The 19949-nt window shown below is 43.4% G+C and overlaps 1 protein-coding gene across 2 annotated transcripts in view; it reads left to right on the top strand.

Annotated features, from left to right (window-relative positions):
* Window positions 1–4255: 4255 nt before the first annotated feature.
* LOC123730377 (inactive carboxypeptidase-like protein X2) overlaps window positions 4256–19949 on the top strand; it is a 70828-nt gene continuing 55134 nt past the window's right edge. Inside the window, exons 1-10 of one of the 2 annotated variants that reach the window (XM_082968470.1) lie at window positions 4272–4917; window positions 7938–7973; window positions 8809–9090; window positions 9238–9285; window positions 9500–9658; window positions 11839–11922; window positions 13403–13480; window positions 14216–14272; window positions 18988–19065; window positions 19200–19309. In XM_082968470.1, coding sequence (XP_082824596.1) covers window positions 4677–4917; window positions 7938–7973; window positions 8809–9090; window positions 9238–9285; window positions 9500–9658; window positions 11839–11922; window positions 13403–13480; window positions 14216–14272; window positions 18988–19065; window positions 19200–19309 — 1173 coding nt within the window. In that variant the 5' untranslated portion in view covers window positions 4272–4676. Of the gene's footprint in view, window positions 4918–7937; window positions 7974–8808; window positions 9091–9237; window positions 9286–9499; window positions 9659–11838; window positions 11923–13402; window positions 13481–14215; window positions 14273–18987; window positions 19066–19199; window positions 19310–19949 lie in introns of both variants that reach the window. The other variant, XM_082968469.1, reaches the window with a different exon arrangement.

A 19949-nucleotide genomic window follows, 5' to 3' on the forward strand; every position in this document is an offset into this window, starting at 1 on the left:
GACTAGTTGTATCGCCGCCTGGCATGGCAACTGCTCGGCATCTGACCGTAAGAGGGTAGTGATGTACTGGTACGGCCCAGTACATCACTGGGGCCAAGCTTCCTGCCATCCAGGACCTATATACCGGAGCGCCAAGTCTAGGACCAAAAGGCTACTTAACAGCTTCTTCCCCCAAGCCGTAAGACTGCTGAACAATTAATCAAATGGCCACCGGATTATTTACATTGACCCCCCATCCATTTGTTTGGTACACTGCTGCTACTCGCTGTTTATTATCTATGCATAGTCACTTCACCCCTACCTACATGTACAAATTACCTCAACTAACCTTCACCAACGCACACTGACTCTGTACCGGTACCCCATGTATACAGCCTCGTTATTGTTATTTTATTGAGTTACTTTTTATAATTTTTTACTTTCGTTTATTTGGTAAATATTTTCTTAACTCTTCTTGAACTGAACTTATTAAAAATAAAAAACAGAAATACACTACCGTTTGAAGTTTTGGGTCACTTAGAAATGTCCTTGTTTTGAAAGAAAAGCAATTTTTTTGGTCCATTAAAATACATCAAATTGATCAGAAATACAGTGTACAGTCGTGGCCCAGAGTTTTGAGAATGACACAAATATTAATTTCCACAAAGTCTGCTGCTTCAGTGTTTTTAGATATTTTTGTCAGATGTTACTATGGAATACTGAAATATAATTACAAGCATTTCATAAGTGTCAAAGGCTTTTATTGACAATTAGATGAAGTTGATGCAAAGAGTCAATGTTTGCAGTGTTGACCCTTCTTTTTCAAGACCTCTGCAATCCGGCCTGGCATGCTGTCAAATTAACTTCTGGGCCACATCCTGACTGATGGCAGCCCATTCTTGCATAATCAATGCTTGGAGTTTGTCAGAATTTGTGGGTTTTTGTTTGTTCACCCGCCTCTTGAGGATTGACCACAAGTTCTCAATGGGATTAAGGTCTGGGGAGTTTCCTGGCCGTGGACCCAAAATATCAATGTTTTGTTCCCCGAGCCACTTAGTTATCACTTTTGTTTTATTGCAAGGTGCTCCATCATGCTGGTAAAGGCTTTGTTCGTCACCAAACTGTTCCTGGATGGTTGGGAGAAGTAGCTCTCGGAGGATGTGTTGGTACCATTCTTTATTCATGGCTGTGTTCTTAGGCAAAATTGTGAGTGAGTCCACTCCCTTGGCTGAGAAGCAACCCCACACATGAATGGTCTCAGGATCCTTTACTGTTGGCATGACACAGGACTGATGTTAGCGCTCACCTTGTCTTCTCCGGACAAGCTTTATTCCGGATGTCCCAAACAATCGGAAAGGGGATTCATCAGGGAAAATTACTTTACCCCAGTCCTCAGCAGTCCAATCCCTGTACCTTTTGCAGAATATCAGTCTGTCCCTGATGTTTTTCCTGGAGAGAAGTTTTGCTGTCCTTCTTGACACCAGGCCATCCTCCAAAAGTCTTCGCCTCACTGTGCGTGCAGATGCACTCACACCTGCTTGCTGCCATTCCTGAGCAAGCTCTATACAGGTGGTGCCCCGATCCCGCAGCTGAATCAACTTTAGGATATGGTCCTGGCGCTTGTTGAACTTTCTTGGGCGCCCTGAGGCCTTCTGCAGAAATGCAGTTGAAATGTTTTCTGGGGGGATTCAGTTAATTTGCATGGCAAAGAGGGACTTTGCAATTAATTGCAATTCATCTGATCACTCTTCATAACATTCTGGAGTATATGCAAATTGCCATCATACAAACTGAGGCAGCATACTTTGTGAAAATGTACATTTGTGTCATTCTCAAAACTTTTGGCCACGACTGTTGACATTGTTAATGTTGTAAATGACTATTGTAGCTGGAAACAGCTGATTTATTATTGAAAATCTACAAAGGCGAACAGAGGCCCATTATCAGTACCCGCAATAGTACTCGCAAAACAATAGTACCCGCAAAACACCAGTGTCATGACTTCCGCCGAAGTCGGCTCCTCTCCTTGTTCGGGCGGCGTTCGGCGGTCGACGTCACCGGCTTTCTAGCCATCGCCACTCCATTTTTCATGTATCCATTTGTTTTGTCTTGTTCCATGCACACGTGTTCCCCAATCAATCTACATGTATTTATTCCTCTGTTCCCCATCATGTCTTTGTGTCAGATTGTTTGTGTTACGTGTTTGTTGTTGACGCGCCAGACTGGTTTGTTTTTTCCGTGATATTTCACCAAGATGTTTATTGTTAAACATAATTCTTGTGAGTGTTTTGCGCGTTTTTGCACTTTTGCCTCAATAAAGTGTGCGCCTGTTCACAAATCTCTGCTCTCCAGCACCTGACTTCGCTACCAGTACGCACACACCTGACAACCAGTCTCAACATCAACATTAAGAGGCGACTCCGGGATGCTGGCCTTCTAGGCAGAGTTCCTCTGTCCAGTGTCTGTGTTCTTTTGCCCATCTTAATATTTTATTTTTATTGGCCAGTCTGAGATATGTCTTTTTCTTTGCAACTCTGCCTAGAAGGCCAGCATCCCAGAGTCGCCTCTTCACTGTTGACGTTGAGACTGGTGTTTTGCGGGTACTATTTAATGAAGCTGCCAGTTGAGGACTTGTGAAGCATCTGTTTCTTAAACTAGACACTCTAATGTACTTGTCCTGGGTCTGCAGCCCAGAGTCTTCAGTGGCGGTCTGCAGCCCAGAGTCTTCAGCGGCGACCTTTAGCCTACAGTCTTCAGCGGGCGGTGGGCGGTCCAAAGCTTCCGGCGATGATCCACGGTCAGGTTCCTCCGGACACACAGAAGCGGGGGGATCAGCGGGTGGTGGGGGTGCTACACCCCGAACCAGAGCAGCCGCCAAGTACAGATGCCCACCCGGACCCTCCCCTATAGGTTTAGGTTTGCGGTCCGGGACAATGACATTTCTAAGTGACCCAAAACTTTTGAACGGTAGTGTATGTAAATGTGATATTTCTGTATTTAAATTTGCAAACTTTTTAAAAACATGTTTTCACTTGGTCATTATAGGGTATTGTGTGTATATGGGCAAGGAAAAAATATATTGAATCCATTTTGAATTCAGTCTGTAACACAACAAAATGTGGAATAAGTCAAGGAATACTTCCTGAAGGCACTGTATGTAGAGCAGTAGGTATATTAGAGTGAGATATGTCAAGAATCCAGTATATAAATAAATATGCGGTGTGTATAAAGTGTAACTAAAATGCAATGTAGAGTGGTAGAAATATTAGAATGAACTATGTCGAGAATACAGTATGTAAAAACACAGCTGTCAGGAATCCCGCTTCCTGAGTCTGTTTTCTGCCTGAGCTGACTGTTTTTTTGTTTTGGAGTCTTTTGTCTGAGGTTCCTGAACGCACCCTGTCTGGTTGCCAGGCGACGAAGCTAGGCGGGAGAACTTTTGATTGCCCGCACCTGCATCTCATCAACCATCTGCACATCTGGTCCTGATCATCACCTCTTCATAAGCCCTGACCTGACATCCATTCCCTGCCGGATCGTTAGCAACGAACAGTATGTTGTGCCAGCGTATCAGCCTCATGTTTCCTGAGTGTGTTTTGTTATTCTGTACTTGTTGCCGGTGACTCACTCCCATTTACTCTGTCTACAGTCATTCTCCCGGAACATTCAACTCCCTTGCCTGGCCGTCAGTGGATTCAGTGACTTCATTGGATCAACCCATTCACTCTCATCAACTCACCTCCGCTGCCGTTCCGTCTCCTGGATTATTCAATTTACACATCAAGACTACCAATAAATACTCACCTTCATTTTACTCACCTTGTCCTGGTCTGCTTCTGGGTTCTGTCTTAGAGAATCGTGACAAAAGCAAAATTGATATAATTGCAGGAAATTAGCTTCTGGACCTGAGTCAGGAATATAAATTATAAATATGTATGTGAATGGTGTGTATGGGCAGTATGTGAATAGATAAAGGTGTGTATAGCAGTAGTTATACTGTACTTTTCCTCTGTACCTTAAATATTTGTGGGTTTCAATATTGTTAGCACAAACACACTGTCCTCGACTCCTCCCCCCCTTTCCATTCCTGCCTGTTTGTGGCAGTCTGCAGAGGGGAAAGGAGGCGGAAGAAGTGGAAGAAGTGCTCTGCTCCTGGACTAAACTCTTTTCACCTCTCCTTGCTTCTCCAGTGAGCTGTTGCTAAGATCTCCTTTTGATCTCTGCACCTGTTGCAACTCATCAGCCAGGTGAAGGGGATTATATCTCTCTCAGCCATTACTTTTTCATCTGTCGTTCCAGGAGAGCTGTGGATCTCATTTAGTTAAATTGCAGGACAATTGGACTGCTCTGCCTCCCTCTTCCTCCCTCCCTCACTATTTTCTTCTCTCTGTGTCCAGCCCTGCCTCATGCTCTGAGTGAGTCTGTGTCTGGCTGTGGCTTGGAGCTCCAGAATCTTCCTCACCGGAGAGAAGGCATGGAACACTAGAGTAGAAAACTGAGAGGTAGAATTCTGTGATATAATTCAGATATAGAACACTTCGGTAGAATTTCTGAGTAGCGTTCTGAGCTGGAACTTTAAGCAAGATTTTGGGAAATCTGAACTAGAATACAGAGCTGGAATACTTAATCGGAACACTGAGCTGGAACTTTTCAGTGGAACATTGAGGTAGAATCCTGAGGCAGGTAGAGTAAGGAGGATGGGAGGTCATACTGCAGTGGTGTGTTTGGTTCTGCTGGCCCTATTCTGTGTGCTACTGCCCAGAGCAGGGGAGAGTGCAGGAGGCATTGTCTCTTTAGGCCAGGCTGTAGAGGAGATAGGGATGGAGGCCCTATATAGACAGGAGTCCCAGGATGAACCAGTTAAAGAAGAGGATCTCACAGAGACACAAAGCCAGACTAGCAAGGAAAAGAGAGCCACAGAGGAGGATGCCCTACCAGGTAAGAACGAAGCCAACCCACTGGACATAGACGTCAGTTCAACGTCTAGTTTTTATTTACATTTGGTTGAGTTGTCAACTAGCGTGAATTCAACTCAGCCAAAAATGTCACCCTGTCATTGAGGTTAAAAGTTTTATGAAAAAAAATACAAAATTCTCTTACGTTGAAGACTTTTTGCAAATCCGATCAGTTTTCCACGTTGATTCAAAGTTATCACATTGAAGTTTTGGGTTGAAATGACATGGAAACGTTGATTCAACCAGTTTTTGCCTAGTAGGAACATTCACATTATAATGCTATATATGTTACTAAGTGGAGAATTGGGTCCCATCTGAGTGGCTAGAAACATGGATGGTTTTACCTACTAGATGGGACCCAATTCAGCTGGTGTACAGGCCTTTGTTCCAGCCCAGCAATAACACATCTTATCATCGTATCAGCTAATGATCAAAACCTTAGTAGTAGAATCATCAACAGTGTCTGGTTGTTGGGCTGGAACAGATGCCTCCTTCCAGGACGAGGATTGTAGAACGTTATATGACATCATCAGGCAGGCACAGGGGACAGGGCACAAGGCAGGTGGAGGAGAGTGTTGGTCTTGAAAGAAGCCAGCAGTTTCCTGAATTACCCACACACACCTTTCAGTCACTATGACAAGTCCAACAGTGTCCACCCCGCACACACATACCACATCACACCACACCACACACACCATACAGTACTCTTACCTGTCTGTCTCCAGCTCACTCATACCTGGACTGTCTCTTGGCCCAAAGCAGAGTAGACCTGGGACTGGGGAAGATTCAGTCTTCTGCAGTAACAGACCTGGCTGGGCTCTGAGCTCAGCATCTTGGAGACAGATTTGTACAGTCCACTTTTATTTTCTACTGTACTGTGCTGTACCACAGAACCCAGCTCCAAAATGGAAGGATTCACCCTCTGAGATGGGCTGATGATGTAGTGTTAGTTATAAAACAAATTTTGTTTCTGAGATTCACAGCTTAACATGGAGTAAACCAGCACACACATCTGTTGGTTTAATCAGTCCAATTTCCCAATTAAATTGCACTAAAACCTTGTATTTACATGGTAATTACATTAGCTAGTAGGTACTGTATAACTATTTTGTGGGTACACATTGTTACATAGTGCAATACAAACTATGTAAAACTTACTACTACTGTTATAGGCTACATATTTATGGCTTGCACAATTGAAAAGATATTAGAAAAACCAACTACACAGAATCAGATTTCTTAAGGACAGGGAGAGGAATATTGAATACACATGAATATGACATGAATACACAGCCTCTGTTCCACAGATACAGTTGAAGTCGGAAGTTTACATACAGTACACCTTAGCCAAATACATTTAACAATTCCTGACATTTAATCCGAGTAAATATTCCCTGTCTTAGGTCAGTTAGGATCACCACTGTATTTTAAGAATGTGAAATGTCAGAATAATAGTAGAGAGAATGATTTATTTCAGCTTTTATTTCTTTCATCACATTCCCAGTGTGTCAGAAGTTTACATACACTCAATTAGCATTTGGTAGCATTGCCTTTAAATTGTTTAACTTAGGTAAAACGTTTCGGGTAGCCTTCCACAAGCTTCCCACAATAAGTTGGGTGAATTTTGGCCCATTCCTCCTGAGAGCTGGTGTAACTGAGTCAGGTTTTTAGGCCTCCTTGCTCGCAAATGCTTTTTCAGTTCTGCTCACAAATTTTCTATGGGATTGAGGTCAGGGCTTTGTGATGGCCACTCCAATACCTTGACTTGTTGTCCTTAAGCCATTTTGCCACAACTTTGGAAGTATGCTTGGGGTCATTGTCCATTTGGAAGACCCATTTGCGACCAAGCTTTAACTTCCTGACTGATGTCTTGAGATGTTGCTTCAATATATCCACATAATTTTCCTTCCATGATGCCATCTATTTTGTGAAGTGCACTAGTCCCTCCTGCAGCAAAGCACCCCCACAACATGATGCTGCCATCCCTGTGCTTCACGGTTGGGATGGTATTCTTCGGCTTGCAAGCCTCCTCTTTTTCCTCCAAACATAACGATAGTCATTATGGCCAAACAGTTCTATTTTTGTTTCATCAGACCAGAGGACATTTCTCCAAAAAGTACGATCTTTGTCCCCATATGCAGTTGCAAACCGTAGTCTGGCTTTTTTATAGCAGTTTTGGAGCAGTGGCTTCTTCCTTGCTGAGCGGCCTTTTAGGTTATGTCAATATAGGACTCGTTTTACTGTGGATATAGATACTTTTGTACCTGTTCCCTCCAGCATCTTCACAAGGTCCTTTGCTGTTGTTCTGGGATTGATTTGCACTTTTCGCACCAAAGTATGTTCATCTCTAGGAGACAGAATGCGTCTCCTTCCTGAGCGGAATGACGGCTGCATGGTCCAATGGTGTTTATACTTGCGTACTATTGTTTGTACAGATGAACGTGGTACCTTCAGGCATTTGTAAATTCCTCCCAAGGATGAACCAGACTTGTGGAGGTCAAAAAAACAAATCTGAGTGATTTCTTTTGATTTTCCCATGATGTCAAGCAAAGAGGCCCTGAGTTTGAAGGTAGGCCTTGAAATACATCCACAGGTACACCTCCGATTGACTCAAATGATGTCAAATAGCCTATCAGAAGCTTCTAAATCCATGACATAATTTTCTGGATTTTTCCAAGCTGTTTAAAGGCACAGTCAACTTAGTGTATGTAAACTTCTGACCCACTGGAATTGTGATACAGTGAATTAGAAGTGAAAAATGAGTTGTGTCATGCACAAAGTAGATGTCCTAACCGACTTGCCAAAACTATAGTTTGTTAACAAGACATTTGTGGAGTGGTTGAAAAACAAATTTTAATGACTCCAACCTAAGTGTATGTAAACTTCCGACTTGCACTGTAGGTCACTGGCACAGGTATTCAAATAGCCACGAATAGAGAGAGGGAAATACCAATGAATACACTCCACTGACTTCTGTAGTAACACAACTTCTTCTTCCCCAAGATAATGCCCTCCGTGGCGATATAAGCAGCACCATCAGTAAGTAGCACAAGAGCACAATTATATCCACATCCTATACGTAGCATGCAGCATACTGTAAATATGTACATTCAGAGGAAGCGGCAGAAAGAAGAAAATCTTTATATTTTATCCATTACACATCAGATAGAAAAAAAACACGTGATTATGGAATGTTTTAATGTCATGTGACATAATGTAGAAACATTTACATAAACCCAGATGAGATCTCCTTGACCTTGGGTGTGATGATATCACTGCAGTCCCTCTCCTTGATGTGTGTGTGTGTGTGTGTGTGTGTGTGTGTGTGTGTGTGTGTGTGTGTGTGTGTGTGTGTGTGTGTGTGTGTGTGTGTGTGTGTGTGTGTGTGTGTGTGTGTGTGTGTGTGAGGACCCTGTTGTTTCACCATGTGAACAGAGTAGCTTTTCTTCTGCACAGGACACCGTCATCTCCTCTCAGTCACACATCCCCCCCGCCCCCCGTTAGCTCAGCTGTGCCCCCTGCTAGAGTGATTCTGTCTGGGAGATTTCCCCATCCCCTGTCTGGTCCGGGAGTTCGGTCTGTCTGTCTTTGTTTCCCACTGTTTTTCCTCTGTCACCATCTCTCTCTGCCCCCTCTCACTCTATCACTCTATTTCTATTTGTTTAGCTGTCTCTCTATCTCTCATCAGTCTACTTCAGTAGCAGAGAGTTGGTGTTGATGTATAGCCTTTGTTTGAATGCCATCTTGTCATATCCTGGCATATCCGACTGTTATAGGATTGTTATGTGCTGTTAAACCTGACATTTGACCCTCAGGAATCAACATGTCAAAATGACCAAGTTTATTAACTTTCCTTTCCCCCGTTGACACCAAGCCAGGGTCAGGAGAGCCGAAGAGGAAGAGGAGGGCAAAGGGGATAAAAAGAAGGGCAAGAAAGACAAGAAAGACAAGAAAGACAAGAAAGACAAGAAGAACAAGGAGCCCAAAGTGCCCAAGGCCACCAAGAAGCCTAAAGCAGACAAAAAGCCAAAGAAGGGCAAAGAAAAGGGGCCACGGACAGAAGCACCTACAACTCCACCACCCACAACTACCACACTACCACCTACAACTACCACACCACCACCTACAACTACTACAGAGGTGTACACAGAAGCAGGTAATGCAGTAACACACCACTTTACTACTGTAATCAACGTTTTCAATAAAAACGGACTAGAATTGGTTGATTAGATTTTTTTATTGGCTTTGCATTGTGTGAGTAACAAAGTTGTTTGTAATCCTTTGATCTCTGTCCCATCTGAAGCTCCCACAGAACCTGACCCATACCCAGACTACCCCTACCCAGACAACGGTGAGACCATGTGTACAGATGACAAACCATTATAGAATTTCTCTGAAGCCGGTGCCTCAGTGTTCAAATACCACTCAACACTTTATAGCAGAGCCACTTTGTTTATGATCTTATTTGTACCTTGAAAAACCATGTGGATTTTGTTTTATATCTAGCTTAAAAAAATCTCCACACTAATAAAGTTACCTCTACTGTCCATCTGTCCCTCTGATAGAGGATGACTACTGGAAGCCAGATGAGGAGGAGCCCGCAGGCCCAGTGGTCGACCCAGAAGATGACTATTGGAAGGGAGAGGACCCAATGGCCACGCCCCCCACTCCTGTGGTGGATGGAAAGGTGGACGAGGGAGACGAGGACTACTGGGACGCCAGATGTATGTTTCATCCCCCTCTGTGTCCTAAAATGAATGATTCATTGACCGAATGAATGAATGAATGAATGAATGAATGAATGAATGAATGAATGAATGAATGAATGAATGAATGAATCAGGGGAGAACGACTTCCCCCTTTCATTGAAGTCATGAAGTTCAAGGTCGACCAGGGTACTACAGGCTGTTATTGCCAGAAAGCAGGATCCTCCATTATAGGAAATGGGAAAATAGCAATCTTCATGGTCAGTATTCGTGCTGCTATTACATCAGATGTACAGTATGTCCTTGAATCGATTATTTTAAAATCACACACAGAATGCCTTTCTAGCCAATCAGAAACGAGTAGTCAACAACGCTGTGCTATAAATAAGGATAATATTGAAATATCAGTATAATTTAGCGGAACTCAATATTAGGAAGGTGTTCCTAATGTTTGGTATACTCAGTGTATGTATACGATCTATGGATGGAATAAATGAATGAATGAATGAATGAATGGAACCAAGGCATCAATGACAAAAAATACTAATTTCAATTAACTTTACTAACTACTTCAAAATTATTATCAAAGTATTTTTTTTAAATACTAGCTATTAGTTTAAACGTGTACTATAGGTGTATAACCTACCAGCTCTCACAGTCTCACGTCAGAATTAGATGCTGCTGCTGCGCCTTCTTCACCACGCTGTCTGTGTGGGTGGACCATTTCAGTTTGTCCGTGATGTGTACGCCGAGGAACTTAAAACTTTCCACCCTCTCCACTACTGTCCCGTCGATGTGGATAGGGGGCTGCTCCCTCTGCTGTTTCCTGAAGTCCACGATCATCTCCTTTGTTTTGTTGACATTGAGTGTCAATCAAGCCTACCACTGTAGTGTCGTCTGCAAACTTGATGATTGAGTTGGAGGCGTGCATGGCCACGCAGTCGTGGGTGAACAGGGAGTACAGGAGAGGGCTGAGAACGCACCCTTGTGGGGCACCAGTGTTGAGGATCAGCGGGGTGGAGATGTTGTTACATATCCTCACCACCTGGGTCCCGTCAGGAAGTCCAGGACCCAGCTGCACAGGGCGGGGTCGAGACCCAGGGTCTAGGATTAACGTCTTACATCTAGACGTTCCGCTAGCGGAACACCTGCTCCAATATCCAATGATAGGCGTGGCGCGAATTACAAATTCCTCAAAAATACAAAAACTTCAATTTTTCAAACATATGACTATTTCACAGCATTTTAAAAACAAGACTCTCCTTTATCTAACCACACTGTCCGATTTCAAAAAGGCTTTACAGCGAAAGCAAAACATTAGATTATGTCAGCAGAGTACCAAGCCAGAAATAATCAGACACCCATTTTTCAAGCTAGCATATAATGTCACAAAAACCCAGAAGACAGCTAAATGCAGCACTAACCTTTGATCTTCATCAGATGACACACCTAGGACATTATGTTATACAATACATGCATGTTTTGTTCAATCAAGTTCATATTTATATTAAAAAACAGCTTTTTACATTAGCATGTGACGTTCAGAACTAGCATACCCCCGCAAACTTCCGGAGGAATTTGCTAATAATTTACTAAATTACTCACGATAAACGTTCACAAAAAGCATAACAATTATTTTAAGAATTATAGACACAGAACTCCTCTATGCACTCGAGGTGTCCGATTTTACGGTTTGGGATAGGGTTAAAATTCAAAAACAACTTTTTATCTCTGGATTTCTCGTCCAGATCCACTCTAAATCGAACCCTTTATGATATTTGCCAACTGGACTCTTTAACCAATGACTCAGGTTTTCCACCTTATATGATGAAAATCTCATCTCATGTGAAGGTTTGTCAGCAAAGCTCAGCTCATCTGTTCTTTGTGTGATAGCTGCAACAGGTTTTCATTACTTTTACTGTGTACATAATTCCACTACTGTTTCACCCTACCATATTTCCACTCCTACAGTATCTCACTCTCCTGCACCTCTCCATTTCTCTCTGTTCCCACTCCACCATCTCTCTCCATTCTCATCCTCTCCTTTCTCTGATTTCTCTACTCTTACTTCTCCATCTGCCTCCTTCCTTACTCTCATGTGCCTCTTCGATCTTGCTCTCTCTTTTCTCTTTTGTGCTCTCTTTATTCTCTGAGATCTCCATTCTCACTTTCTCGTTTTCTCCGTTCTCCAATAACAGACGAGGTGCCCGAGAATCTTCCTTTCCCTGATGGTAAAGAGGTCGTCCCCACAGAGAAAGATGACTGGAGCTACGCTGTTACAGGTGACTTACATCTCAATTAGTCAATCAGTCAGTCAGTCGGTCAATCAGTCACCGTTTAGAGGGCCACATTGTATGCTGCTATTCCTCCTTTCTAAGAATGAAAAACAACCGCTGTTTTAGGGTTTATAGTGTGGAAGTAGATCCTGTAAACCATATGCTTAGACCTAGATTCAATCAGATCAGCTGATGTTTTGGCGGTGTCTGAGGTGTAACTGTGTTGGAGCTGTCAAATCGGTGAGCAGCTGCTCTTGATCATTGTCACGAAGCCACACCCATCCCACTCACATAAGAATTTCAGGACGAGAAAGTGTAGGCTATATAGAAATAATGGCACTCAGAGACAGCAAGGGTTCAAACTGTAGAACCCAGTTTCTAGATTTCAATATAAAAATGTATTTTATAAAACAAAACTTTGCTACATTTTATCTCTGGGACCCTCAGGATGACAAATCAGAGCAAGAATACTGAATGTAAGTACATTATTTACCTTCAGAGTTGAATGTATCAAACCAGTTGCCGTGATAAAAGTGTTTTGTTGTTGTGCACTCTCCTCAAACAATAGCATGGTATTTTTTCACTGTAATATCTACTGTAAATTGGACACAGCAGTTAGATTATAAAGAATTTAAGCTTTCTGCCCATATAAGACATGTCTATGTCCTGGAAAGTTGTCTGTTACTTACAATGTCATTCTAGTCATATTAGTGCATGTTAGCAACAACTGTCACGGTTTAGGGACACCGATCCCGTAGAGGTTAATGCAACTCTGTGCAGCCAATGCCAATGTCTGCTTTAGGCATAATGCCTGGAGACGCTTGTGGATTTGATAGCTCTAACGCAGTTCCACCTCCAACATCGCCAAAACAATCTCTATGCTGATGTCGGCTAAAGCAGATCAGATTGAATAGAGCTCTTAGTCCAGGGAATGACATCAGAGTAGGAGGCTAGATCATCACCCTGCTTTTTAGAGGAAAGCGAGTGGGTGAGAGTGTAGTTCAAAACAGTCAAAGGCTTTTCATGGTTTTGTTTTTGAGCAAGAAGCCTTTCACAAGATGGCTGCTCTGTTATATTCCTTGTAAACTTAAATTAAACATTTAACTAGGCAAATAACAGGCAGCGTGTTATGCTAGCTTTATGTGGGTCCAAACAGAGAGTGTCTGTTGTGGATGCAGAAATAAAGGCTCTGTTCCACCATCACTGTAGTAGAAAATTACTGTATTAATGTTTTGAAACTACATACTGCATTTTAGCTTCCGAGAGCTTCGGAAGGCACACATTAAACCAAAGAGACTCTCTCTGTTATGTTGTTTAGTAAAAATAGATTAGTACTACTAGACAGGCTGCCAGTCTGTTTCTGCTTGAGCCAGGTTGTTGTGGTTTTGCCATGGCAGTTATGTACTGTTGAATCAATGCAGAAACAGTGTGCTACTCAGTCTAGGCTACTGGAGTGATGTGTTTGTGTTTTCTCCTTCCAATACAGAGGAGCTTGTTACACCACCACCCACCTATGAAAGCCCATGGTACGAGGAGTATGACTACGGCCATAGTGGTGGACAGAGTATGTACACACACGGGCACACACACACAGTCCTTGTGGGGACCAAACAATTGATTCCCATTCAAAATCCTATTTTCCCTAACCCCTAAGCCTAACCCTTAACCTAACCCTAACCTTACCCATGAACCTAAACCTAACCCTAACCCCTAAACCTAACACTTAAACCTAATTCTAACCTTAACCATAATTGCAACCCTAAACATAACACTGCGAAATGTCTCCACTTGTCTGTATTTTCCTTGATTTACTATCCTTGTGAGGTAAAACCTAAAACACACTGACACACACACATGCACTCTGCACTGTAAAATAAACCCTTGGCCAAATCTCCACTAGAAATATGTTTTTCATTTCAATGGGACCCTGCGGTGAAATAAAGATTAGACACAATAAAGAATAAAGAACTGGCCCTTTACCACGGAGTCAAAAGTAATGGGCCTACACTTCTCATTCCCCACAAGAATGAAAAAAAAGAAGTGTATACTGTTTCAATTATATGGTCTGTTGTCTAAGTTTGGGTTAAGCAAGACTTTGGCAGCTGATGTTCCAAACTCCCAAATAAGAAAATGCCAAGTAACATCATGACGTTATGTTATTCTATCTGCAACGTTCTAAATGTTTCACTCCACTGAAAACACCCAACATACACAGTATACTGTTACATGTAATGGGGAGGTGGGGGGAAGTAACCTCAAGTTCATCCATGATTGTTTTTCCCTCCTTTGTTTACCACAGCGAAAAAACAGGAGGAGAGAGAGAACCAAAGGAAAGAAAAGGAGAGAGAGGATAGAGGTATTGTGCACAGCCTATTTTCCATTATGATCTGAATGACTGTGATCTATTTCAGTTGTAGATACTTCACATTATACAGTAACATTTACATGTTGGTCATTAAGCAGACACTCTTATCCAGAGCAACTTACAGTTAATGCACTCACAGAAAAATTCTGGGTTAAAAACAACCCAATTTGGGGTTTTTGGTAACCCAGCGCTGTGTAAATATTGGATAGAATTCACACTGGGTTATTTTGACCCAGTCAACGATTGGGTTGTGTGAATAACTCAACATGTTGGGTTGTTGGGATTACCCAAACATTAATTTAACGATTAGTTGGGTTTTTACGAACTTTCATTCTGGGTTGACGAGCAATTTTTGGGATCATGTTGTTGATTTTTTTAAACAAAGTCCACAAGACACAGAACTCCCTTTTGCAAAACAGTAAATGCGTTTTCAAAATATAGATGCCTTCTCAAAACATAAATACATTCATCAAAACTTTATTATATCTTCGAAATTGCAAATACATTCATCAAAAGAACACAACTGCCCTGCAAAAAGACTAACAGACAAAACAGAAAGTTTGTCTTTCTTTTAAAAAGCCCAGTAGATCAAAACATTTTCTTTGCATTCACTAAATCATGATAATCAAAATTGGAAGTGCAAAAGTATACTAAAGTGCAGAATTATGGGCAATTACTATCCTTTTATGCATATTTCATCAAACAATTTCATACTTATCAAATCAAATTTTATCCCTGATAAAAATGTTTTAAAAAAATAAGCACATTGTGCAGCATTCATTCATGGGTATCATCACAATCAATTTCCATGTACAATTACATAGGTTAGTTTGCTCATAGTTTTTTAGTTTCCAATTAGGTACAGTGTCACAAAAAGAGCCGTGTTGAATAGACCAAACTGCAGCGGGAATATGGATGCTCATGTTTTAATTCAAAAAAGGAGTAACGCATCCACTGGAAAACATTATACACGACAGGAACAGTTTTGCAGGCACACAACACGCAGTGCAAAAACAACTACCCACGAAAACCAAACAAACACACACCTACTTATGGGACTCCCAATCAGAGGCAACTAGAAACACCTGCCTCCAATTGAGAGTCCAGCACCCAAAACTACACATAGAAAAACAAACCTAGAACCTATACCAAACTAATACACCCCACTACACCACACACAAAACCCCATAATACAAAACAAATATACCTCTGCCACGTCCTGACCAAATATAATAGAAATAATACCTAAATATTGGTCAGGACGTGACATTACCCCCCCCCTAAAGGTGCAGACCCCGGAATGCACCTTAAAAGAAAACACAAAAAATCCCCATTACCCCAACAAAACCAAAAAGCAATACCCCCTAAACAATAAGGGAGGGAAGGGAAGGGAGGGTGGCTGCCGTCAACGACGGCACTGTGCTACACCCTCCCTCCCCAACCCACCTATCCTGGAGGTGGCTCCGGTGCAGGACGTGGACCCTGCTCCACCCTCGGCGTCGCCCACTTCGGTGGAGCCGATAGCTGCGCCAGGCAGACGGACCCCTCGGGCTGGGCCGGGGGAACAGGAGGGCCCCTCGGGCTGGGCCGGGGGAACAGGAGGGCCCCTCGGGCTGGGCCGGGGGAACAGGAGGGCCCCTCGGGCTGGGCCGGGGGAACAGGAGGGCCCCTCGGGCTGGGCCGGGGAACAGTCTGGCCACTCCGGCAGTTCAGCGCAGTCTGGCCACTCCGGCAGTTCAGCGCAGTCTGGCCACTCCGGCAGTTCAGCGCAGTCTGGCCACTCCGGCAGTTCAGCGCAGTCTGGCCACTCCGGCGACTGTTGACTGGCGGGCAGCTCCCACGACTGTTGACTGGCGGGCAGCTCCCACGACTGTTGACTGGCGGGCAGCTCCCACGACTGTTGACTGGCGGGCAGCTCCCACGACTGTTGACTGGCGGGCAGCTCCCACGACTGTTGACTGGCGGGCAGCTCCGACGACTGTTGACTGGCGGGCAGCTCCGACGACTGTTGACTGGCGGTGCTGGGCTGACGCACTAGACTCCTGATGCGTGGGGCTGGTACTGGACGTGCCGGCCTGGAGACACGCACCTCCATGCTAGTGCATCTAGCGGGAAACACCGGACCGAAAGGGCGCACTGGCGGTCTTGAGCGCAGGGTTGGCATCACCCCTTCCGGCTCGATGCCTACTTCGCCCTGGCACATGCGGGGCGCTGGTACCTTGCCTACCGGCCTGAAAATCCCAGGCCTCACCACAGCCCCAACCCCAAAGCACGGGACCTGTCCAGTCTGCCCTACAAGGGTACGGGGAGCTGGCCTGGGGCTGTAATCTCGCCCCGCCAAATAGCCCTTGTGCCCCACCCTAAAAAATTATTGGGGCTGCCTCCAACATTCCTCCCTCACTTGCCTCTGTCCTCTTCTCCGCTGCTTGGTCCTTTGGTGGTGGGTAGTTCTGTCACAAAAAGAGCCGTGTTGAATAGACCAAACTGCAGCGGGAATATGGATGCTCATGTTTTAATTCAAAAAGGAGTAACGCATCCACTGGAAAACAATATACACGACAGGAACAGTTTTGCAGGCACACAACACGCAGTGCAAAAACAACTACCCACGAAAACCAAACAAACACACACCTACTTATGGGAGTCCAGCACCCAAAACTACACATAGAAAAACAAACCTAGAACCTATACCAAACTAATACACCCCACTACACCACACACAAAACCCCATAATACAAAACAAATATACCTCTGCCACGTCCTGACCAAATATAATAGAAATAATACCTAAATATTGGTCAGGACGTGACATACAGAAACACAATCCCACATTAGAAATAGGAAAGGTGAATGTATGAATGTATGAATGTACAGTATAGGCCTCAATCCACATCAAAGCAAAACTCTATAATGGAAGGTCACAATGTAAAATGTTTTTTTTAACAACAAAGTGACCCAATGTCTGCAACCCAGCAGGTGGGTCAGCCAAACAACCCAGCATGTGTTTGTGTCCATTAAACTAAGGTAGGTAAAACAACCACATATCAAAGTCATTGCAAGTAAAACTTAGTAACACTACAATGTCCTACTTTGCACTGTCAAAGCTCCCAGTCAAGCAGATGAACACGTCACTCAGAGATTCATAATGTAGTGGAAGAATATCAGTCCCTAATGGTTCATGTTTCTGCTTAAAGCGAATGAGGAAAAAAACACAGATATCAGTCTCTACCTGGGCATTGCAAACATGTAGCTGTGAAGCTTCAGTATGGCTTCACTTGCTAAGACGAGGGTCAAAAGTTAATTCTATCTAGAATAGGACAAATCTGAACCATAGAAATGTGTTGTGAGGGAAGGAAAGGTCGCTGGTTTGAATCCCTGAGTCAATTAGGTGAACAATCTGTTGCTGTGCCCTTGAGCAAGGCACTAAACCCTAATTGCTTCTGTAAGTCCCTCTGGATAACAGCTAAATGACTTAAATGTAAACCTATTTAACCTGTATTGGTGCATGGAAGAAGCTTTGAGCTGGAGCAGAAAGAAAGGGAGAGATGGGACAGCAAAGAGAGGTTACAGAACATGCTGGAAGGAAAGATGAGGGAAAAACAACATAAGGGATAGAAACAGAGGAGTAGCGAGTCTAACAGTAATGGAGGGGAGAGATGTTGAAATCACGAGCTTAGAATGAAGATCGGAACACTCGGGATAAGAACCAACAGCTGTTGCCACATGTTCCATTCTGTACTGTACCTCCTGTACAGCGAGGAGAGTAGAACCAGCTAAATGTATAATCAGAATGGAACCAGGGACTTTTGTCTATGGGAGATTACACTGAGTGAACAAAACATTAAGGACACCTGCTCTTTCCATGACATAGACTGACCAGGTGAATCCAGGTGAAAGCTATGATCCCTTATTGATGTCACTTGTTAAATCCAATTTAATCGGTGTAGATGAAGGGGGGACACAGGTTAAAGAAGGATTTTTAAGCCTTGAGACATGGATTGAATATGTGACAAAATATTTAAGTGCCTTTGAATGGGGTATGGTAGTAGGTTGCCAGGCGCACCGGTTTGTGTCAAGAACTGCAACACTGCTGGGTTTTTCACGCACAACAGTTTGCCGTGTGTATCAAGAATGGTCTGCCACCCAAAGGACATCCAGCCAACTTGACACAATTGTGGGAAGCATTAGAGTCAACATGGGCCAGCATCCCTGTGGAACGCTTTAGACACCTTGTAGAGTGGGGGACGGGGACAGGGGCATACCCTGTCCACCACTATCTGTGATTTCACATGTGTATGTAGAACAAAATCACATTTAATACAAAATGTGACAGCTTTCTCATCCAGTTAGATATATTGACACTTTTAGCAGGGTTACCCATAAAATGTGACTGGTGGTTATGAAAGTTTGGATACAACAGTGTGCGAATGAGGAACTGTTGTATCCAAACTTTCATAACGACCTGTCTTAGATTTACTGAAGAAAAAAAGAACAATCTGAATTTAATCAGCACATTCCTGAATTTGGAGAAACAGAATACATCTGGTTTCCTTCCTATCTGCAATGTGAAGGCATCTGGATCCTCTGAGGCATTACTGCATTTGTCGATACACACACACACACACACGTGCACGCACGCAAGCGGTCACACAGAGAATCTATTACTGGGATTGTAGTTAGTGATTGACTATGGTGCTGTTTGACAGAGAGAGCTCAGCAGAGGAGGGAAGAGGAAGAGAGGGCCAAAGCCAAGAAGAGGCCACACGTATTCAAGGAACCCAAAAGTAAGTAACTTGCTACCATCCAATGATACAATACTCGGTTAGCAAGAGTTTTAGCAAGAGCTTAAGAGCTTTTCCATTGTGGCTTGAAGTTTTTGTGATGTGTGTGTGACTGAGATGTTTTCCCCTGGTGGCAGAGTGTCCTCCCCTGGGTATGGAGTCTCATAGAATACAATCAGACCAGCTGCTGGCCTCCTCCATGTCTCACCACCGCTACAGCCAAGCCAGGGCACGACTCAACATACAGGTAACCCTAACCCTTACACACTAACACTAACCTTCACACACTAACCCTCACACACTGACCTTAACCTTCACACACACTAACCCTCACACACACTAACCTTAAACTTCACACCAGGGGCGAAAATCTGATATCAACTTTGGAGGGGACAATTACATGAAATTTTCTCAAGAGCAATTCCTGAGGGGGACACCAAAAGTAGTGCTGTAACACATAGCCTACATTGTAATATGGTAAATGTATATTGAGGAACCAAAGAAATAAGGTGTTTGCCGTACTCCTAACTACCGGTACCCAAAACTACACAACTAATCACAACAGCAATACCATTGCCTTTAACAAATCTTAGTTCAGTCACCAGTTTAAGTTGAGAGTGGGGGTATCCATGGCATTTTCCAATTATGTTCCTATTTTACAAGTAAAAAAAACTGAGAACCTTTCATAATGTTGCTAAACAAAGACTCAACAAACTTACCTGAGACTCCCTGTCTCTGCCATTCTCTCCCTGCATATCTGTCCCCAACTCTGCTGTCTGTGTGCCATCTGTTGCCTGCTCTGCCTAATGACATCATTGTGAAACATTTCCATTAGAATTTCATTTCTTTCTTATGAACATTTTATCAACTAGTCTTTGAGATATTAG

Source organism: Salmo salar, chromosome 24, assembly GCF_965601325.2.
Source record: "Salmo salar chromosome 24, fSalSal1, whole genome shotgun sequence".
NCBI classification, from domain to species: domain Eukaryota; kingdom Metazoa; phylum Chordata; class Actinopteri; order Salmoniformes; family Salmonidae; genus Salmo; species Salmo salar.